General features: G+C 33.1%; 1 protein-coding gene across 1 annotated transcript in view; it reads right to left on the bottom strand.

The window, feature by feature from the left end:
* Positions 1 to 3,175: 3,175 nt before the first annotated feature.
* Positions 3,176 to 22,626, bottom strand: part of LOC105227616 (protein hedgehog) — a 38,658-nt gene continuing 19,207 nt past the window's right edge. Inside the window, exons 2-3 of the mRNA XM_011207043.4 lie at positions 12,143 to 12,404; positions 3,176 to 4,386 (exon numbers count right to left, since the gene is read on the bottom strand). Coding sequence (XP_011205345.2) covers positions 3,695 to 4,386; positions 12,143 to 12,404 — 954 coding nt within the window. The 3' untranslated portion in view covers positions 3,176 to 3,694. The remainder of the gene's footprint in view (positions 4,387 to 12,142; positions 12,405 to 22,626) is intronic.

Raw genomic sequence — 22,626 nt, 5'->3', positions numbered from 1 at the left:
ACCGAAATTGGGGTAGAATGAGGAATTCATCTCATCCAAGGAGGCTTTTTTGTTGACTTCCATTAAGTGTGTGTTTTCAGGAAAATCATGAGCAATATGTTGAGAAATAGTCCTAAAATGAATTATCTTGAGTAGATTAATTATCACCAAACTTGACATTTGCAACTGGTTAAATGAGCTAAGCCTCAGTATACACCCACCACTTCACCAGTGAAAAACTGGGACACTTTAATAAAATACACCACATCTCCTCAAAGGATCTCGCTTTACACGAAGTCACCACCACAATAAACGTCGAAGAATCGTCACAAATTAACAAAACGACTTGGAGTTTCATCTCTAGCACCTCATTCGTTTAAACACGAACCTTCGCAATCAACTGGTTTGCACAGCTTAGCAACTTTTACTGTGTTTATACACTTGCAACATGTTGCTACAGAGTATAATAGTTTTGTTCACCAACCGGTTGTATCTATCACCTAAAACTAAGCGAGATAGATATGTCTGCAGGTATAAGTATAAATGATCAGGATGAAGAGTTGAATTGAAATGATGGTGACTGTCTGTCTGATTTAAATATACAGGTCTTTAATGGAATAGTGGTCAAAATTTGACAATGGGCGTGGCACGACCTACTTTTATATGAAAATACATATTTCAAGGTCCGACCTTTCCAATTTAACCAAATTCGGTACATGATATTTTACGTATGTTAATGTGTAAATGTTACAGTGTAAATAGTATAAGTTAAATCGTCTACTTCCCATATAACACAATTTGCCAAATTATTCTATCACTTTCCTAAATGCAAATCCAAAATGAATTACCGTAACGTTATAAAAAAGTGCCGTTGAAGTAATTCACCTTATGACCAAAAATTGTCCAAATTGAACCAAAAGTGTTCAAGTTCCTTGGTTCCGAATGTGTGGATCCCAGAGCCTATAGTTGAGATATATTGGTAATCGAAAAATTATTTACGAATTTTGTCAATAGGTGTCGTTGCAGTCGTATATATCCAGTGCTACCAATCACATTGTGTCATACCATTATAGTGTTGGAAAGGTGAGCTTCTTTTAAGGGGGCAGTAGGGTAATCTTTTTTCAAAAATTGTATTTTTTTTTGCATTTTCTGTTCCTTTGTACCCTTAGAATTAATGCAGAAACTTACTTTACCAGTGGAAAGTTTCGAAAAAGGCCCAAAAATAATAATACCGTTCGACGTTCGGTGCGCTCGAAGTACACACCTCAAACTTTAAACGCGTTTTTCTAAAAAAAAAAACCTTTTTTAAACTGGCGGACATAATTCCGGTCGAACTACTCAACCGATTTGCTTAATTTTTTTTTAATGTTCACAAAACGCCTGGCTGTCGTTCCGTAATTTTTGATACGAGTAATTTATTGACAATGTTATGACAAAATTATGTAAAAAACCATGGGAAAAATAAAAAAAAACCTTAATTACTTTTATAATTATCAAAATTTTTTCATGATTCTAGTAGAGACGAGTTTTTTGTTTCAAGTGATCCAAACATGAGACATCGTGTCCGCCAGTGAAAACAGGCATCTCATTCACTCAGCCATTTCTCCGACAGATGTCATCAAAAAATTCCGAAAAAATTTGTTTATACACACCATGAATTACCTCATGATATGAGAAAAAAGTTCTACAATAAAAATTTCTATGAAAAAAAAGTCAAATAAACAGGCCAGTTTACTCTACTGACCCTTTAACCAAAAAAAATTAGATTCGGGGAAGCTGAAAAAAATTACAGCTTTTCAAAAATGGTTCGCTGCTTCCGTTCTCGAATTTTCGATTTTTGATGAAAGTTTTACTGATAGAATGTCTCTAGCGGAATAGCAAAGAGTGGTCGACCAAAATAATACATATTTGTTTATTTATTTATTAGAATGAATATAAAAAAATAATAAGTTGAAGTTTGATTAGAAATACGAAAAGACTTTTTCGACTACGCAATATTATTAAAATTCAGAAATAATCATTTCCTGATAGTGGTATATCTGTGAGTTATAAATGGGTTGCATCGGGTTAGTACATACTTTTCTTAGTCTCCATGTACCAAATATAAAGATTTTTGAACTTCAAGGTGACTTTATACAGCATACTCGTATATCGGCCAAAATGTTAGTTATCTTAATAAAATTGAGAGAGCGTATTTTACTAAATAATGGTGCATGTTTATGCTTAGAATTAATAAAATCGAGTCAAAACTCGCCCTTGTACTTGAAGATACTTCCTTGGCTTTAATCCTTGCAAGTGTCAAGAGTATGAAATGTTCGGTTATAACCGAACTTAGCTTATATGAAGAATATGTTAATTTAACAAGACATTTTTATGTGAATATATTGTGTAGATTGGACGCCCTCGCTATGTGTTAGCCACCATACAAACTGCCGGTCAAGATCTTTTTATTACCTTTCAGGCTTTAAGAAATACCCTTGTGAGGGATAGCTTCGGTGCAGTCGAAAAGTAAAAAAAAAAACAAATTATAGATTCTTTAGTTTTTTCGAATTTATTTTGATTGTATTTTCAAGTATTTATAAATATTTCTTTTATTCGTATATATAAATATATATTATAATCAGAATATAGTCACAATATACGTACATACATATATAATATAAATACAATATATAATACATATTATTTAAAAAAACTATTAACTAATTCGTTGTTACATATTTACATTAACAATAAAATAATATAATTACTATTTATATTAATAAAGAATTTCACATAATTTTACAAATAAATTATATTAAACAAAATTCAGTCCCTAAGCACTTGTCATTTTGCGGCTCCTAGTAAACTTGATTGCTTATATTTTTCGAATTTTTTAGTAACTTGTAGGTGCAAAGAAATTTGAGTATTTTATACTACAACTGGTGAGTTAGCAAGGTTCGTGTTTTTTAGAAAATAAAAAGAAAACAACAAAGTTAAAATAAAAATTGTGTCGAAGGGGTTTCCACAATGGGTGTATGCACCAACAGCCACATCTTCTGGGCATTTATTAGTTGGGAGTGAGGGCAAGCAATTATTGTTGCATTAACACACGAAGAGTATATACAAATATAAAATTCCCATATTTTCCAAGCAGACGTAGTGCGTACAATAAATATTTTAAGCTTATAAATATATGATGATATACATTTTTTATAAAAAAAAATATTTTTTTATTGAAATTGTTAAATTGTATTATACTTTTATTCAATAACATTGAAATCTTTGCTCTTTTGGCTGCTTAAAATTAAATTTATAAATCGCTGTTTATATACAAATACACACATACATACATACATAAATAAGTTAAGTTAAATACCAGCAAATAGTTAGTTTAATTTGTAATTAAAAACTAAATATTTTATGCGTGACATAACACCGACCTACTTTCACACATTAGTTAATTGGTTGTTTAAATAAAATAATTAAAAGATTTCCTACTTATGAACTAATTAATCAATAAACTACTTTAATAAGCATGTGGGGTCAACAATTTTTCCAATTAAACACTTAAATCGCTTACTAAGTATTTATTTTTAATTTAATGGTGATGCCATATTGCGCCTAAGAAGGACACTTCGCGATTGGGCGAAGCAGCCGTTAGTGCAAAATGCCACCGAAACCTTTCCATCACATGTTATATATAGCCAACAGTTTAAGCTAAGCGTCCACCAGGTCATTGGTAACGCCACTCCTGCGGCAACACCATATCCTTAAGGGCATACAAGAATCGCGCATACCAATGTATACCCTTTGTTCGCGTCGTCGCAGACACTGTCGAATTGCCGGCGACACTCTTCGCTTGCACCTGCGTCACATCATTGCTGTCGGGCAGCCACGCACGCATAGTCGCCAACAGACGCATGGGCGCTAAGCCCCAATGTGCCAACTTTTGGCTATTCACCACAGCGTAGCAGGAAGCCGTCACCGAATCGACTACTATTGTACCGGTGCGGGTGAGTGGCGCCACCACACCTGGCCGATGCGCCACCTTTAAACGCTGCACCCGCTGTGGACTCAAGCGGCCATACTGATCGTGCACCAGCACATAATCATTCTCCTGCACACGATCGGCGAACATGTACTCCAATCGCTGTTCGGTCGGATGCCAAACTAATACTAAATGTGCCGGCGTCACAGTCAACGTGGCGCCACCAACTGTATGTATTTGCACGAAATTCTCCACTTGCTCCAAATTGCGATCCAAGAAGAGTATAACTTCGCTGTAGACGGGTTGACCCGCAGCATCCATGGTGAGCACACGATCGCCGATATTCAAGTCGCGCAATGTTTTGCGTTGTCCATTCTCGAGTAGTACGCTGCTGTCGGCCGCAAAGCAACCGCTCACGTGTGGTAGCTGTTGTGAATCTGCAAGGGATGGAGAAAATGTCGAAATTAGTACTTGTAGACACAGTTGCATGCTTGTAAGTGCAAATATTATTAATAATGTGTAGTGTTGCTCAAAATCTTATTACTTCACGCTGCGTGCGGATTAGCCACAGTTCGTGTGCGCAGCTAAGCAGCCACGAGTCACACGAGTCAGCTTGTAGTATTATCATTTTCTTAATCCCAGCTAAGCTCACGTTCTATTTTCTAGCCCCTATAAGTTAATTCTACTCAATATTTGCTGGTGTATGTGTATGTTTGCAGGTTGTTAGGTTTGTGTTGGCTTAGAATTACCAAACGAACTAAGTACCGTCAGCATCTAATCCAATTTCTTGCAATAAATAGACGTGTGTGTAGTGTGCAAAGGCAAGAAAGGTTATAAGGCAAGTCGAGATTAGTTTTCGGAAAGATAGATGATTTACGTCCTTTCTTATATGAAGCGCTCAATATTTGATGTTTTTTTAAGTAAACAGAACATTTCTTAAGTTAACATGGAAGGTTAATGCTAATTGGATTTAGACTTAGCTAGTTGATGTAGAAGTTTTAAGTCGCAATGCCGTAATACCTCTCGTTTTAGATTTTAGAAGAATTGTTTTTGGTACTAAGTGATAGAGAAACGTGATTTGGTTTGAATGGTTTGAAAACAAGTGCTCCTGGGTGCGCATTGCCAAATTCAAATATTATGTATAATAATAAAATTTTAACCCAAAAAATTATGCTTGCTTTGTACGAAAGTTTTGAATATAGTCTCTGGCATTGAGAGAAAAATCTCAAACAGTAAACTCCTTCTCCCCTCTTAAGTATAGTTTGAGCCCAACCAATTGGTTTTATTGGGGAAAAATGGTCGATATATATTTATAATTTTGCATATTTTTGGACCAACTTTGCAATAATGCTAGATTTGGTGAATATGATTTGCGCCTAAAAGATGCTAAAAGAAATATGTGAACCAAATATCAAGATACGTTGTTGAGCAAAAATATTTTCTGCAGTATACGTATTACAAAAATAACCAAAACCGAATAGACCGAAACCAGGACCAAGTTAGCCAATGTTGTTAAGAAAAAGTTAGAATTAGAAAAATAACAAAAAATAGGCCTAAACCAGGACCAAGTTAGCCAATGCGGAAAGACCATAAATAGCTACCAATATGACTGTATAAGTATGATAGTGTGTGAAACAATTTTAGAGCCTCCACACACGCCCTATATACATACATACATATATCTAAGTATATATACATATACTGCACAAGAATGACAACAACAATGTACATATAAAGGTAGAAAACGCATGCTTCGAGCCACAGTTACAAGCCGAGTATGAGTATGAAGCGTAGAGCCGTTTGAAAGGTCATAAATTAATAAGCCATTAAAATGACTGAAATTATCTTTGCGCGCTTTTGTTGTTGTGGTTGCTATATACCGGGTGGGTATATATGGACACGGTGGTATGTTCTGTCTCTGGCATTTTATCTTTACTGCTGGTAAGACTAAACTGATAAATTATTACAAAACAGAAAACAGAAAACAACAACAATAATAATGACAACTTACAACAAAGAAGAAAAATGTACGCAACACAGATTCAGCATTCAAGAATGGTCATAACAAGCAACATACATATATGTATGTATGTATCTCTGTAGGCCAGCATTTTCGTTAGCATTTACATATCTACATATATGCACGTATAATTTATAAGTAAATATAGGTGTGCATAAAAGTGGCGCGCTTATATGCAACTACAAGGTGTGCATATGGCAGCAGCCGTGGCAGCAACTTGTGGCTACTTGCCGCTCATGCCTCGGCATTGTAGTCGAAATTGGTGTTAGTTTATATTAATGGTGTTGCTGTTGTTGCTATTGTAGTTGCCGCTTAACGCAACATCAAAGTCGCTACTTTGCTTTCGCCCTTTTGTTGCGCTATTGTTGTGCAACTAGCGCTGGCAAAGTGACATTTTGCTGTCAAAGGACAGCATGCACGCACAGGAACGCATGTGAATGTATGTGTGCGGCTATTTGTTGAACTTGCAAATTATATTTTTCAATGCTTTGTTCGACTTGCAAAATGCGTTGCGCGTAAGTCAAACGTACTTGTTAGCATAATCTGCGATAATCTAGATCCAGATTTACGTTCGTAACATAATCTCTGAAGATTTTGATTTTGGTAATATATGTATATATGCAGTGTTATTGTAGCGGCATGGCTAATAGGATCCAACAGTATGAATACTTTCGTTATCTGTATTCGTTTATCGGATGATGTTGCATGAGTTTTTAGGTTATGTTTGGAAAATACTCCACATATTTAATTTTGTGAGAATTTTATACCCTGTACATATTTAGTTAGCCACGATGTTTGTAAGAAATGTTGGAGATCTTATAAAATATATTTAAAAATAAGCAGCCTGACGGGTTGAGTTGCTTTAGCCCTGTCCGTTTGTTTGTCTGTCAGTATATATGCTTAAGTGGTTACATGGGTTAACGGGTTTCAAAAAATCGATTTTCTTATTGTCTTAATAAATTCTAGAATATTGTTCTATATTTTCCAGTTGATCCGTGTAATAGTTTCGGATATACAGCCTTAAGAACTTGTGTGCTCGAAGCTAACTAGGCTAAGTGCGCCGTGAAAATAGGTGCCGCCATTAACAGCTCAGCGTCTCACTATAATGTGTATTTGCTTTGCCTCAATTACACCACTGTGCAGGCAGCTGGTAATTGATTCTACCTAATTCGTGTTCAACCGATCGTTATCCAATTAGTTTAATTCGTTTGCTTAATACACACGCACATAAACATCTACACATTGATACCTTGAAGTTTGTGTGGCAAGTATAAGCAAAACTCCTTGCGGCACGCCTTCAAAATACGCCTAAGCCGAAACGGTAAAAGGTAAAAAGGCAGTTAGATAGACAAAAGCAGCGCCAAACTCCAAGTCAGGAAATGCACGCACGCACATACATATGTATATATATATAGGTATGCATGTATGTCTGTATGTGAATATTTAAGCAGCCGTTTCAGGGGTTGTGCCGATTCTCAGTTTCATTACATATCAGCACCATCAATCTCGGTAATATGTTTAGTGTGGCATATTATTTCACCGCAAGTGCTCCACTACACAATCCTTATCGCACAGTTCCTCTCCGTTACTGCCACTCTAATTGCGTGTGGCTCATGTTGCACATTGCAAACTAATGTAACGCGCTGCTTTCATGCCATCCGCCTGCCCTTGTGTGTGTTGTTGTATTTGTAAATATATCGGTATTTGGTTACCCAAACAAGCGGTAAAATCGAAATCATTCACAACAACAACAATTAGGATCAAATGAGGATAATGCCAGTGCTCACACTTAGCCCAATGAGCGAGCGCACAAAGATTAGACCACACATTGCACGCCGTCACCTACATACGTATGTATGTGTGTGCGTGTTGTTGGCGGTGTTTGGTCATAAAGGGCCGAGCAGCGGGAGTGAGAGTGTGCTGTGAAATTTGTTGATGTACAAGCATATTGATAGGGATGATCCTGTTGCCTTAAATTATTTTCGATTTTCGTCCTTCATCCATGTTAGCTCATTTTATTGTTATTGTGTATTTTTTTCGAATCTTTCTCCGGTGGACTGTGCTCGGCGGCTTGTTTTTTGTGTTGCTTGTAAGCAGTCTCACGCAATTAGATTAATAAACCATAACAATAGCAAGCAAAAAAGGAGCAGCGTTGAGAAAGGATCAGCTATTGGCGCGTATGTGTATATGCGTATGTGTGTGTACGTGTTGTTTGCCATAACTTATAAATTTCTCTGACAGTCGACAACAAGGACACTCTATGTGCAGGATTTTTGGTCACTTGATGTCGGTGCTGTTAGTGAGCAGCGGGAGGGGCCACTGCGGCAATACTTTGATCCCGTTAAAGCGCATTTATTGTTAGTGTGTTGTCGGCATTTGCGTGCGGTGACATTTAAAGTCAAAATATTTAGCTCTTTTGTGGTTGGCCGATGGCTAATGTTATATATGGCTTATAAATGCAGGCATACACATACATGAACATACATATGTACATACATATACCACTTAAGGAGCGTGGAATTTGATTTTTATTTTTTGTGTGTTGACTTTTTTGAAGCGGCTTTTAAAAATTTATTTCTAGTGTGGGGAATATAATATGTATATGTATGGTATAAACTTGTGTATTTTTTAAATTTTAAAAAACAATTTTTCAAAAAAACAAAAAAACAAATTTTCCCAAAATTTTGAAAATTTTAAAACTCACAAATTTTTTTATTGCGAAGGCTGAAGAGAAAAATCATTTTGAAAAAAAAAAATAAATAAATGTCATGCCAGTCTTTTTGAAATATTGGTTGATCAAGGAAACATTTTACTTTACGCATCAATATTTTTGACGTTCTTTTTGAAACCAATATTTCAGTAGTTTGGAAAATGGTAGCGAGAATCGTGTGGGACCCGATGTCCATACTACATAAATTTACACATTAACACATTAACAACTAAACATCAAATATTTTTAAAATGTTTTTTTTTTTATTTTTTTTTTTATTCCAAAAACTGTATTTACATTGGAAAGCGCCGTTTTTTATGAAAATAGTTTTTAAAATATCAAAAAACTGAAATTTAATATGAGAGTTTTACAAAATGTTGGTCGATCTAGGAAGATTTTTCCGACTCGCTTTAAATTTTCTGACGATTTTTACGCAATAAAGGTCTGAAAAATATTTGAAAAAGCTTGCGAGGGTTTGGTTTGGGCCAATGTCTTTACTATATAAATATATGCATGCATTAACTAACTAAACGCCAGGTTTCAATATACATATATAAATGTGTATGCTTGTGAAGCTAAGCAGTAAAGAAAAGCATCACCGAGTTCACTTAAGTGCCCTCACAAATACATTACATCCACAAATGTAAGAATAAAATACGCATACATACATATTATACATATGTATATATTATATTAATACAATGTAAGCCCCAATATATCGACATATGTACGTGTGTATGTAACTACAACACAACTGACGAAGACATGCCGCGCGGCGCTTTTATCCAGTTAGTAGGCATTCACTTTTCTCTTTTTGTCTCTAAACACACACACACACACACATGAACCGTGCCACTGTCAGTCCGGTCTGGTCTACTGCGGTCCGGTTCGGCTGCGTACGGCCCATTGGTGTTGGCTTTGTTCGGCTCTTCACACTCGTTGATATTAAAAGAGGCGCGGGTTTTGATTGTTTGCTTGCCGCCACGCACATACACATGCACATATGTATATTTTATGTATACATTGTTGTTTTTGTTTGCGCTTGTTGGCCATATTCTGGCTTTATATTCGACAGTTTAAGCACTTTTCGAAAATTAATTGTTAACGTGATTTGGTTGGTTAGAGTGAGCGCCTCGTTGCGCTTGCGCGCCTGTGTGTATGTGTGGTTTATAGGAACGGGCGTATAGCAGGGCTGCCTTCTTGCTTTCTACACATATTTTCGTTGCATATGCATGTGTGCGATGCACCGCTATGCAGCAGCGTGTGCTTGTGAGTAGCTTTTGGACAGCGGCTTTTGTGTTGGCCAATTCGAAATTTGACTTGTCGGCTGTTGACTGTCGACAAACCAGTATTGATACCTTTTTCCGGGTCAACCTACGGGTGCGTGGACAATAAAAAGGCGCCCCAGCGCTTTGACTATCGCCAGTTGTCCGATATGCATGTGTAAGTGTGTGTGTGTCTGTGGATATTTTGAAAGATATTTTTCGATTTCACTGCAGTGATAGATTTTTAAAGCCACACTTAACTACTAATATGCACATAAACATATATATACGCACATAAATGCATGTAGCAGCAAGCTAAGCACATTTTTTGACAGTTTCAAGAAATAAAAATTCAGAGTCGTTGACACTTACTGTGCTTCAGAAGTTCATAACAACAATAAAAACGCAGAAAATATATTAACTGTTGTACTTTGTTGTTATATTATTGCTTTTAGTTGTCGCTGTCACCGCGTTCGACTACCACATTAACCGCATTTATTCCATTTCGAATCAGTTTGGTTATTTTTATTGTCTGTATGTACATATGTATATAATATATGTATAGATTGGTAAGTCGCCGCATCCGCATGCATATATGTATGTATATACTTACGTACATTCATACACACCTATGTACATATGTGTGTGTGTGTCTACCTTTGTTTTGCCTTAAGCATTATAGTCACCGCAAACTAGCGTTGTTATTGCGGTTACTCTTATTCTGACTGGTTATTCTTATTGTTGCTGTTGTTTTGTTCGGTGTGTGACTGCTGCTGTTGTTGCACAGCTTCCGTCCCTACCAAATTTCCCATTACTCCTGCTACTCTTTAGCCATATTATGGATACTTTGTTGGCTGCCTTTGGTTTCGGTTCGGTTCGGTTCGGTCTGCTTGTTGTTTTTGTTGCTGTTGTTGTCGTCATCGTTACGTTCATGTGAAACTCAGCGGAGGTCGCATCATCAATTCGTTTAATTTGACAGGCGCAACCCTAAACATGTCAAAGCAGTAGGATGCATACGCACCTACTACTTAAAAATACACTATCTTCTGAGTCTTTAGCTTTCCGCTTTTGATTTCTTTTTGGCCATTTGTATTCAGCGTAAGACTGTCTTTTGTTAATTCATTGTCTTTGTAGGCCAATGCAATTTTCGGCTGCATATACACCTTTATGGATACATATTTGTATGTAAGTATGTGCGTGAATGTTTGAAGGAATTCGGTTTTGTGTGGGACTTAGGAGCGGGTGTATTTGGCAGAGGAGAAAGAGATGTGCTTATAAGGGGCATATGGATACATGTCGAATGAAAAGTTAGAATTTTCGAAAAATATTGTTTTTTTGTCTTGAAAAATCTAAAATTTTATTTTTAGCATTTCGAAATGGAAAATACGATTATGTTGTAGAAAAGTAAATTTTTGAAATTCTGAAATTATATACTAGTGGAGAAGCCTTTAAAAATAATAAAAAAAAAAGATTTTGGAATCGAAAGATAAAATAACAAACATTAAGGGAAGAATAATTTATGAGTGATGTAAAGTCGGAAAAAGAAAGAGGTGGGGTGTGTTTGAATTTAATGGGCTAAAAACGGCTTATCTCGTTATTCGGTAAACCTACGAGTGCTATAGAAAAAATTGTTTTGGCAATGTTATGGGCAATAAAAAAATCTACAACTTTTGCATTAACATCCTTTTCACATAACCTCAAAATTTATGTGAAAAATTTACATAACCCAGTTTTGGGGTTTTTATTTATATCTTAAACAAGCATTTTTATATTTTACGAAAATTTACTTTCTTATGTCCCAAAACCATTTTTATTTTTTAATTTAAAATTTTTATTTTTCTCCTTATATTGACCTATTATCGGGCAAACACACACATTTTCAATCAAAAAATCCCAAGCGAGAATTTAAGATTTTTAATATGATCTACCTACATTGTGATTGCTTAAATTTCTACTTTCTGATGGTATTCAAAACAATATACATATTAACTATTATATTAATTTATTTATACAATATATTTTATGTATGCTATATTATTTTCCTAAACATTCCGACCTACTTTTTCCTACTAATTATCCACTTTGCCCCATTTTATTTATGTTTTCTATATTTTAAGCACACTGCACACATAATTTACGATATTTTAGCTTTTTCCACCATTTTTTATAACAAATGTATTTAATTTTCTTATGCTTACCCGACTTCACTGAGCAATGTATATGCGCCCGACTCTCATAGTAGACCCAATCGAAACCGGCTTCGACCGCCAAACGCGCCAACATGCCATATTTACTGGTATCACGATCGGATGTTGTTATATCGACGGCACGCCCCTCATAGTGTAAGGAGTCGGCATGATGCGCATTATCCTCATCCCAACTTTCGATGACGCGCAAACGCACGCGCGGCCATTGATTCATCACAGAAACGGCGAGTATATTAAGTTTTTCTTTGCAGCGCTGCAATTAAGAAAAAATGTAATAATTGTTAAAAAATATATATTAGTGAAAAATATATACTAATATAATAAACAAAAATTAGACTTAAAATATAGCCTTAAATAATATAAAAAATTAGAATATTGTTTTTTTTCAAAAATTAAAAATTTTATATCTAGCATTTCTAGGTGGAAAGAGTTCGGATTTTCAGTATTCAACCGAATTTGTTCATTTTAAATTTCTTCTCTCTTCGTGAAAGTGTCAATGTTTTTGGAACCGCCGTTATCGGATTACCAAAGCATCTAGCTGCCATACGAACTGATTGATCAAAATGAAGTTGTTGTATAGAAAAATTTTTTATTTGACAAGATATTTTTACGAAATTCAGCACGAATTATTGTTTAAGACAAGGCTACATTCGCCGATTTTATTGCTCATTTCGGACTAATATAGCATATAGCCATACAAACTGTGCTATAAAAATCAAGATAAAGATTTTTAAACCCTTTATGCAATGAAAATTTCGACACTTTTATCCGAATAGTTGTACTCGAAAAAAATCCTTCGTCCCAGTCCTTAAGAATTGTATCTCAAAGAACTGTGTAAAATTTCATGAAGACGGCACAGTTAGCATAGCTAGCCTCGAGCGCATAAATTTCCAAGGCTATATCTCCGAAACTATTACTCGGATCAACTTGAAAATGTATGACAATATACCATTAGAATAAAATTTTTTGTGAAATTTGATAAAATAATATAAAAATCTTTTTTTTTTAATCCGTAAACCCATTTAACCTCTTAAATATCAATTATTAAGCTTTATCAATATTTGCCTTTCCCGATAAAAAAAAGTCAAACTAAATTTAAAAATATCTATATCCCTACTGCTTATATAAATGTGAATTAAGAAAAAAGTAAAAAAAAAACTATTTTATAATAATTTAGTCTAAATTCAGAACCATTTATTTGAGCAGCATAATGAGTTATCGCGCTTGAGGTGTCCAAATTGAATATACGAAGTCACCGAAAACTCAAAGCGACCGCCGAAAACTTACAAATAAAAGAAAATATACCATAGATGTATGAACATAAGTTTGCATTTGTGTTGAACAATATGCCAATGTGATAATATAATATTTAAATCAATTTCGGTGCGATCATAAGTAACAGCGTACACTTAACGGCGATTGTGTCCAACAATGTTGCAGTTGTCTTTATTAGTGCTTTTGTACTTGCGCATCTAACAATTTGAGCACACTTGCACACACACTCATACACATGCGCACGCATACAAAGTACCATTATAATGGAATTTACCAAACTTATTTTGAACCTGTTGTGCTGTGCAAACAGCAAACCATTTACATACAAACACGGCTATTTAAATAGGCAAATGGCGTGGTTGTATGCGCACATGTCCTCCGCCTAGGCATGGCCTCTTGTTATTATTTTAACAATGGACCAAAATAAATAAATGGAAATAGAAGAAGTTGTATTAAAAATCAATTTTCCCCATTTTGTTGTTGGGCAAGTGCAGATCCGTTGCTTACAACAAATACACGCTTGAAAGGTGTTTATTTAAACGCACAACCTCGAATGCCTCGTTCTGCGCGATTGCGAAAGGTCGAAATACAAATATTGATTTTCGCCGACATCAATAAAGTACACGTACATATTTACATATTTACGTATATGTATGTATATGTGTATATGTATGTATGTATTTGTGCAACGCAGACCTTTCAATTTGTAATTATGGTGGGTGCTTGCGCGAGTCCATCATAGGACATGTAACTCTAAAGGTATTGCCATAATGTACACATATAAACACATATACATATAAATAAATATATTGCCTGTTTGTATGCATGCTTTTGTGTGCATAATGCAACACTTATGGCACGAATGATTAGGTAAATACGCTTGTGTTTACCTGTGAGCCTGCGTCTTATTTCTCTGCCAGGGTAGGGTAGGGTACAAAAAGGATTCAAAGGCTTTTTGCCGCAAACAGTCAATATTTTTTTACTTGAAAAGTTCGAGTTTTTTCCTGTATTATTATATTTGCATTCCAATATCAGCAGCATCGGCGCGTACAACATTTTGTAGCGTTGGAAAATTTACAAGCCAGCCACTTTGAGAGAAGAAGAAGCAGCAGCAGTTAAAATTGAAAAATAAATGAAAAACAGACACTGGCTGTTGTTGTAGTTGTAGCAACTAGCATGTCTCAAGGTATTTTCGCTTCTATTGTGGAATTTTCGAAATCAGCTGCAGCAGCAGCTTCTTCTTCAATTGCCCATCGAGAATCGACCACAAAATCAATTATCAACGGCTGTGCAGCAGCGACACTATGTGCGCCTGTGTGTGTGTTGGTGTGCCACCGGTTGGGCGTTTTGTGTTTGCATACACGACAAATATGCACGTGTGTGTGTGTGCACGGTGCGTTTGCAAACAATTCGCCACCAATATTTGCGGTGATTGCTGTGCGGCGGGAAGTGAGCGTAAAATTGATTTTGTGCACCTTGTTGGTTTGATTCTCTAAAGGATTTCACAGCGCAACAATTCTGTCACTCATGCATTTGCTTTGCATGTAAGCAACTGCATGTATATATATGTGAGTGTATGTGTGTGTATGAAACACCTATTTTGCTCGAATTATCTAGTCGCTGAGCGTAAATAGACACGGCCACACTCACACATGCACCATATGGTCGTGCTTGTGTTTTGTTTGTTAATTGTGTCGCTTGTGCAATTTTCGAAATTTTTCAATGTAAAAATCAACTGTTTATTGTAGGCGTGCTGAATTTGCTGTTATTTATGTGGTTTTAATGTGGCATACAAAGTGTAGAGAATCGATGTTGTCTTTATGCTCTGTGTGAGTTTATGCTTGTTGCACATAGAGAAGAACGCAAATTTCACTGTAAGTTTGTCGCTTAAGTCTATTGTTCTGTAGGGGAAAATGGCAATGTTGGAGTAATATGGGTGTAAAATGAAATGGGTTAACTGTAATTGAATTCCGTTAGCGTCAGCGTTTACATTTTAAGCTTATTGCGTGATTTTATTTAAAAATAATTGATATTTGGTATATTAAAAATTTTTATGGTGTAAATTTTGCTAAAAATTGTTGCTATAATATATAATCAAAGAATTATTTAAGTATAGTTTATTTACGTTAAAAATTTTTATTTTTTTAAATTATTATTTTTTTAGACAAATATCTTTTCGTCGATCAAAAAAACTATTATCGAATACATTTCGTTGTATGAAAAGTAATTATTTTTTTACAGAAAATATGAAGAAACTACGATTTCTAAGTTTTTATTGAAATAAACATAATTTTAAAAATGTCCCATGTAAAATACAGTCCAAGATATTAAGTTGAAAAATTTAAATTTTTTATATTTATGCTTAAAATATACAATTTTAAAATATTTTTATGTTTAATAATTAATGACAAAGCAAAACAAAATTGTATTTTCTTATATATTTTCATAACTTCAAAAGCGTTCTATGAAAAAAAAATATACAAGATTTTGAGTTATAAAAAATCGCTTTTTTATTCAACTTGTAAATGGTTTTCACGTTTAATAGCGTAATTTATGGTTACAATCTTTAAAAATCCTCTCTATATTGAGTAAATGTACAAATATTTAATATTATTATTTACCAAAAAATGTTGTAGTTCGGGGAAATATTTAGTTTTAAATCTATCAAAATTAAATCTAAATTTGTTTTTTTTTTAATATTAGGAAAAGGAAGTTTTTAAATCATTATAAGTAATACAAATAATTTTTAATACAATTTTTATATTAAAAATGGCACACAAAGTATTATTTAGTTTTTTTTTCTTAAAAAAAAATACAAATATCTTTTAATATAATTTTTATGTACAAAAATCAACAAATTTTATTTTATAATTTTTGCCTGAAAAAAATTGTGGTTATTTTGTAATCAGTTTCCGCAATTCCATACATACATTTGTATGTATGTATATGCATAATTTTACTGATTTGCATAGATTTTCAGATCTTTTTATATCTTAATTAAACATATTTAAAAAAGTAAAAATAAATCGGTTCAAAATAAGATTTTTCATCAGTAAACATATCTTCAATATTTGAAATGCCTTAAATGTGTTCTCGTTTGTGGAAATTGTAATATTGTCTTAAAAATAATAAAAAAATAAAATAAATGTGGGATTATCATACTAAATTTCAGAAATGTTGAAAAATTATTTTTGTGTCAAAAAAAAGGAAAATTATAAAATTTTGTAATCAAAATAGCTAAAACATTTTTTTTTTTGATTTTGTGACAAACTTATTTTTCTGCCAAAAAATATTAAAGTTACTTCCATTATATGATAAAGTGGCAAAAATTAGACAAATTTGCTTACAACATTTTTTACCTCATAATCTGGTGAGTGTACTTTATTCAACCAATAAAGTTAAAAACACATTTACATCACATATACATACATACTTACACATATACATATATAAAAAACCTAAAATTAAATTATGAAATATTTGCAATTTTCTGAATATACATACATATATTAATTTTTAATTCATTTACTTTGGCGCATTCAACCAAAATTGGAAGCGCAAGCTAGACAATGGCTGTACCGAATACTATCATATATAATAATAGTATGTACAATTGTTACATGTACTTCTTCCAAACATTCACGAATTATGCGTAACAGCTTGCGTTGTTGTTATTATTTCTGTCATAAGTTTAGCGCCCAGTCGCTTAAGAGATCATTTATGTACATTATTAAAAGGCTTAACCACTCAAGTACCCACTGGCTGCCGGCACGTCAGCGCGCAGACGCATTGACACTTGAAGCACAACAAATGTATGCAAATGCAGCCACGAGTGCTTGCTTAGAGCCAGCAAAACAGTTCGGCTGCAGCGACAAGCACTTAAGTCCTCGTTCAGCATGCGTACGAGCAATGCTTAAAAGCGCCTCGAAAACACTCGAAAGCGATGCGGCATGAATGTGACGAACACACACAAGTACACATGAGTGTGTATGTGTGCGTGTCAAGCTGTTGATTATGATGATCAGTCAACTGCTAATGAGCGCAAAAGCGTATCAGCGGGCCAAAGTGAAAATATTATCAATAAATGCATTGCTGACAAAAGCCACTCCAAAAGGTTTAAACGCATTTAAAAGCAGCCACACACACTGCGGCACCTGCTTGTTGGTTGTGACTCAGGCTGGGGGCTTGCTCTTTCGCTAAATGCCCGACGACGTTCATGGTGGCAAATGCATCGAATTGCTTTTGTCTTAACGTTTGCTTGTTGATGAATTCCACTATTTGCTCAACTAAGTATGTGCGAGCGCACACATGCATCATATAGTACGCATATGTATGCATGTGTGCGTTTGTGACTTGTGTACCGCCAAAGTTGGTGGCCGCTTACTGGCCTTACCATTGAAGAGGTCACGCCGTCGACTGGCCGCCAATACTCTTTCACATTGTTTGCGGCTCGGTCTACTGGCTTATTGGTCTTTCGTTGTCGGCTTTTAGAACGGCAGTGGCAGCGGCATGCAAATGTTTGCTGTTTGCTGTTTGATGCATGGCAAAAGGCAATGTTCTTATTGCACCGTCGTACAGTGCAATCAGTTTTTAATTTCTGTTTGGAGTGCAAACAACAATGGGTACGGCGAAAATCTCTACAATTACAAGCAGACAAACACATACATATATTTACAAGTGTATATGTAAATGTATGCCCATAATAGCTGGAGTTCTTCAACTTCTGCGTTGAGGAATTTGTTCTAACCATTCATAGCTTATCAACGACGACACAGGCAACAAAACCAAGCTGTGTCGCTCCGTTCGATGATGAGGATCATTACGATTCCCTAATCAAATATTTGCCAATTACTATTCTTATACTCTTGGCATTTGGCAGGCTCTCGCCTCTCACTCAGCCTTTGCTTTTTTGCCTACTTTGGTTTTGGGTTTCTTTTTGTTTTGTATTTTGTTCTAACATTTGATTACTCCACACTGAATATTCGGCAAGTTGCTTACTCATACACAAACACACATACATATGTATGTACATGCATAGAAAGGTGAATATTTGTATACAAATGCTTTGGTGGCATGAGAAATGCCGACGGGTGAGTAAGATAAACATTTCACCTCAATTAAACAACGGTTTGTGTGTATAAAATATTCATGCAGAGTTGTATTTATGTACTTTGAAATTAACATACTTATGTATGTGTTCGTCTAACTACGCCTTTTAAATGTGTGTGCATGCTGCGGCGCAAGAGCAACATGCAGCGCGGTAAAAGAGTTTACTTTTTTCGTTTGTTGCAGAGGTATGCTCTAAACCTTAAAATTATTACTTAAACTTGTTAGGCATATTAAAAAAAATATATCTAAAAATATTCAATGAATAATAAATATGAATTGTTAGCACGTTTTCGATTTAAAATATTTTTTATTTAAAATTATTATATGGCTTTATTAGTTAGAAATTATATAAAAATTTTTAGAACATGTCTGTAATATTTAAAACTAATTTTTAAATTTGTTTTAATATTTAAATTATTTTTTAATGAAATTCTTTTTTAGGAATAACGAATTTTTATCGCGTTTTCGAGTTAAAATATATATTTTTTAATTGTAGTATGTTTTTTTTTTTATTAATTTTATTAGTTAGAAATTATATTAAAATTGTTAAAAAAGTCAGTAATATTTCAAATTAATTTTTAAAATAAAAAAAAATGTATGATAATTTTGCAGCTCTGTTTTGAAAAGCTTTCTAGCGGACTGAAGGCTGATTCTGAGTTACTGATTTATTAATTAAAATTTTTTGGGTTTATAAATTAAATTTTTATTTATATTTTAAATTTAAAATCCCAAATTTTGAATAAAATATTGAAAATTTAAATTTTTAATACGCTAATTGGAGTTTAAATATAATTTTTTGAAAATGAAAGTTAATTTATTTTTAACCGAAAAACTATAATTAAATGTAAAAAAGCCTCGAAATGCTAAACTTTGTTGAAATTTTATTAAATATAAGTTTACCTGTTGCAAGGAGTACCAAAATGGTAAAACACGAATTACGCAAGCACGAAATAGTTTAATTTCAAAAACATTTTTTTTTTTATTTTTAATTATATACTTGTAATTAAGATTTTTCTAGCTGATATTTATGATCATCATTTACATTTTTAGGCGATTTTTAGATTTAAAAACTTATTTCTGATTTTCCAAAATTTTTTTAAATTTAAAAATTTTTTTATTTAGATTTGAAAATTTAAAATTTTTTTATTTGGATTTTCGGAATCACAAAAAAAAAGAAAATAACACTACCCAATATCAAACTTTTGGTACTATTCTTATTTTTTTGTCCGACACTGTAGATTGTATACATACATATGTATGTGCTTTCATGTGAATTTACAAGCATGTATTGACAGTTGCTTATCTCAAAAGCATTCCTGTGGTGTTTTCTACTTTTGCGCGCCTTCTTTCATGTGTTTACATGTATATATAAACAGCAACAATTTTTCAACACTTCGAAATCAATTTATTTTGACAGCTTATGGAGCCTACTTAGCTTTAATGTTGCGACTTTTGTTGTGTTTATTTTTTGTTCTTGTATTTTTTTAGCTTTCAAGTGAGCAATAATGTGCTATAAAGTTTATGGCAAGCTCCCAAGGGTGGTGTGTGCGGCAAGAAGTTTACAAACAAACAAAAGTACAGCGGCTAATAAACATACATATGTATACAGATACAAAAAAGACATACATCCATATTATGTGTGTGAAGCATGGAGCTTTGGTAAACTTCGGCGCATAACGCTTACATAAACGCTTGTGGACATTTACATATGTACACTTATGCAGTTGTGCCTTCGAAGGTGGCGACTGTGCTTGCACCTCGCGTTCATGCAACAGCCGCAGCCTGTGCGCCCAGTCCGCAGGAGCTTGATCACATTTTAATTACGAACATAATGCGACTTGACAGCGCGCAGGCGTGTAAGTTTGTAACATTTTTTAGCATTTAATTGATTTAAATCGTGTCGATTTGCGTTGCAACTAATGACACCACTACACTTGCACACACACACACACGACACACGTGCATTTGTAACTGTGCGCGTGCAGCACACGCCTGCCAGCTGAGGCAGGCATCGTTTGCAGTATTTTTATGTGTTTTCTTTCCTTCATTTATATAATTAATATACACGGACAATTAATGTTCTTGAGCGAGCCTTACAAAGGTGAATTAAACAAAAAATATCTCCATATCTGTTTGTATGTGTGTTTAGTTTGTGAATTTGTAGTTTTTGCTGACTTTCGAGGCTCATTAAGTTTAATCACAGCAACATTGTGATCCAGTGTATTCACATACATACATATATTGAATGGATATATGTATTTATGTATGTGTGTTTATATATGTGGCGCGCGGCACATGCGCCTTAGCTGACAGACTATTATTACTCGCTGTTGGCGCTGGTCATCATCATTAGTCGCGCAAATTCATTGTAAATATAATGTAAATGTGATTAAAGTGATGTGCTTTTGATGTGTCTACAAATAAACTGAAATATTTGTGTCGCGCTTGCCAAATTGTAAAATGTGTGTAAGTATGTATGTGTGTACTATATGTGTAAGTAAGGTAATAATAATAATGGTTGTTGGTAAAGCGCTAAAAATAAACGGCTTTTAAGCATTTTTTCATATTCATCTTTATATTTATTCTTGTTGTTTTGTTTAACTTTTTACACTTTTACTTGTTTCATTTCAAGTTTTTTAATTTTCACATTTCAATCATACATCCCCTAACTATGTATTTTATATAGTCTCACAAAGTTATAAGTCATAACGAACCAAAAATATAGCTAGAGGACTGACTCACAAATTATCATAAGGCATCGTAAAATCATAAATTCTGACACTTGTTTAAAAAAATTGTTGTTGGATTATATGAAACCTCTAAGTGTTGCGAATTGCAATTGCGTAAATTAATTTTTGTATGTAATCAAAGACAATTTTTTAAACAAATCTTAAAATTTATGATTTTATAAATTTACGATGCCTTATGATAAGTTGTGAGTCCCCTAAGTATATGGAAATTATTGAAATATTTCTGTTGAAACTATCGGCATCACTAAAACAAGTTTAAGAAAATTATTGGTATTGTTTGTCGTCAAGTGAAATACAAAATAACAGGCCAAAAAAATCGAAATTCAGTTTTTTATTTAAAATTTTCAACTGCAGCTGCTAATATAACCAATATATGATCATTTTATAACCAAAACTCGAATTTTTTCAATATAAGAATTTTTCAATATCATGAATGTTATTTTGCATTTTAGGTGACGACGTATTTTAGACTTTCTTGTATTATATTTCGAAACATATTACAGAAGTTATTAATCACGACAAAAAAACTTTGAACTTTAAGATCTAGTTATAAATAATAATTTGGTAATACTTTTTTTTTAATTTATTTAAATTTTTTTCGATGTAAAAAATGTTTCAAAAGCTAAAAATTTAATTGAATAAAATAATTTTAAAATTTTAAAGAATAGATATTATATTTATTTATTTTTACTATACAATCATTTTTTTGTGTTTTTTTATTATTATAAGCAATTTTGTTGTTTATAATTTTTGATTTTTTTGTGGGTTTTTTAATAATGTAAAAAATTGTTATTTATACTTTTTAATTTAAATTGCTTAAACTTAATAATAAAAAAATTTCGAAAAGGGAAAGAGTGAAAGATATCTATTATAATGGCCATTTTGCACTCTTTCAATTTTTTTTTTAATTATGTTAAAGCAATTAAAACTAAAAATTATAAATAACAATTTTTTTTATATTATTAAAAAAACTTAAAAAAAATCAAAAATTATAAATAATAAAATTGTTTATGTTAATAAAAAATCACGAAAAATGTTGCATAAAAGAGTACAAAAAAAATAAAAAATAATAATAAAAACAAAAAAAATTTAATATTACATTTTTTAATATTAAATTAAAACAGTTAAAATCAAAAATTATAAATTATTTATAAAAAAAAATGTTATTGTAATAAAAAAATATACTGAAATATTATCGAATATTTAAAATATTTTTCAGAAGTAAAATTACTTTAAAAGCAAATTACTGCAACTAAAATTAAAAATCATAAATAAAATATTTTTAATAAATTTTATATCTTCTAAAACGCTCCTGTAAAAAAAAAATAAAAAATTGAAAAA

This window comes from Bactrocera dorsalis, chromosome 2 (assembly GCF_023373825.1).
Source record: "Bactrocera dorsalis isolate Fly_Bdor chromosome 2, ASM2337382v1, whole genome shotgun sequence".
NCBI lineage: Eukaryota > Metazoa > Arthropoda > Insecta > Diptera > Tephritidae > Bactrocera > Bactrocera dorsalis.
This window is presented reverse-complemented; position numbering and strand designations above follow the sequence as displayed.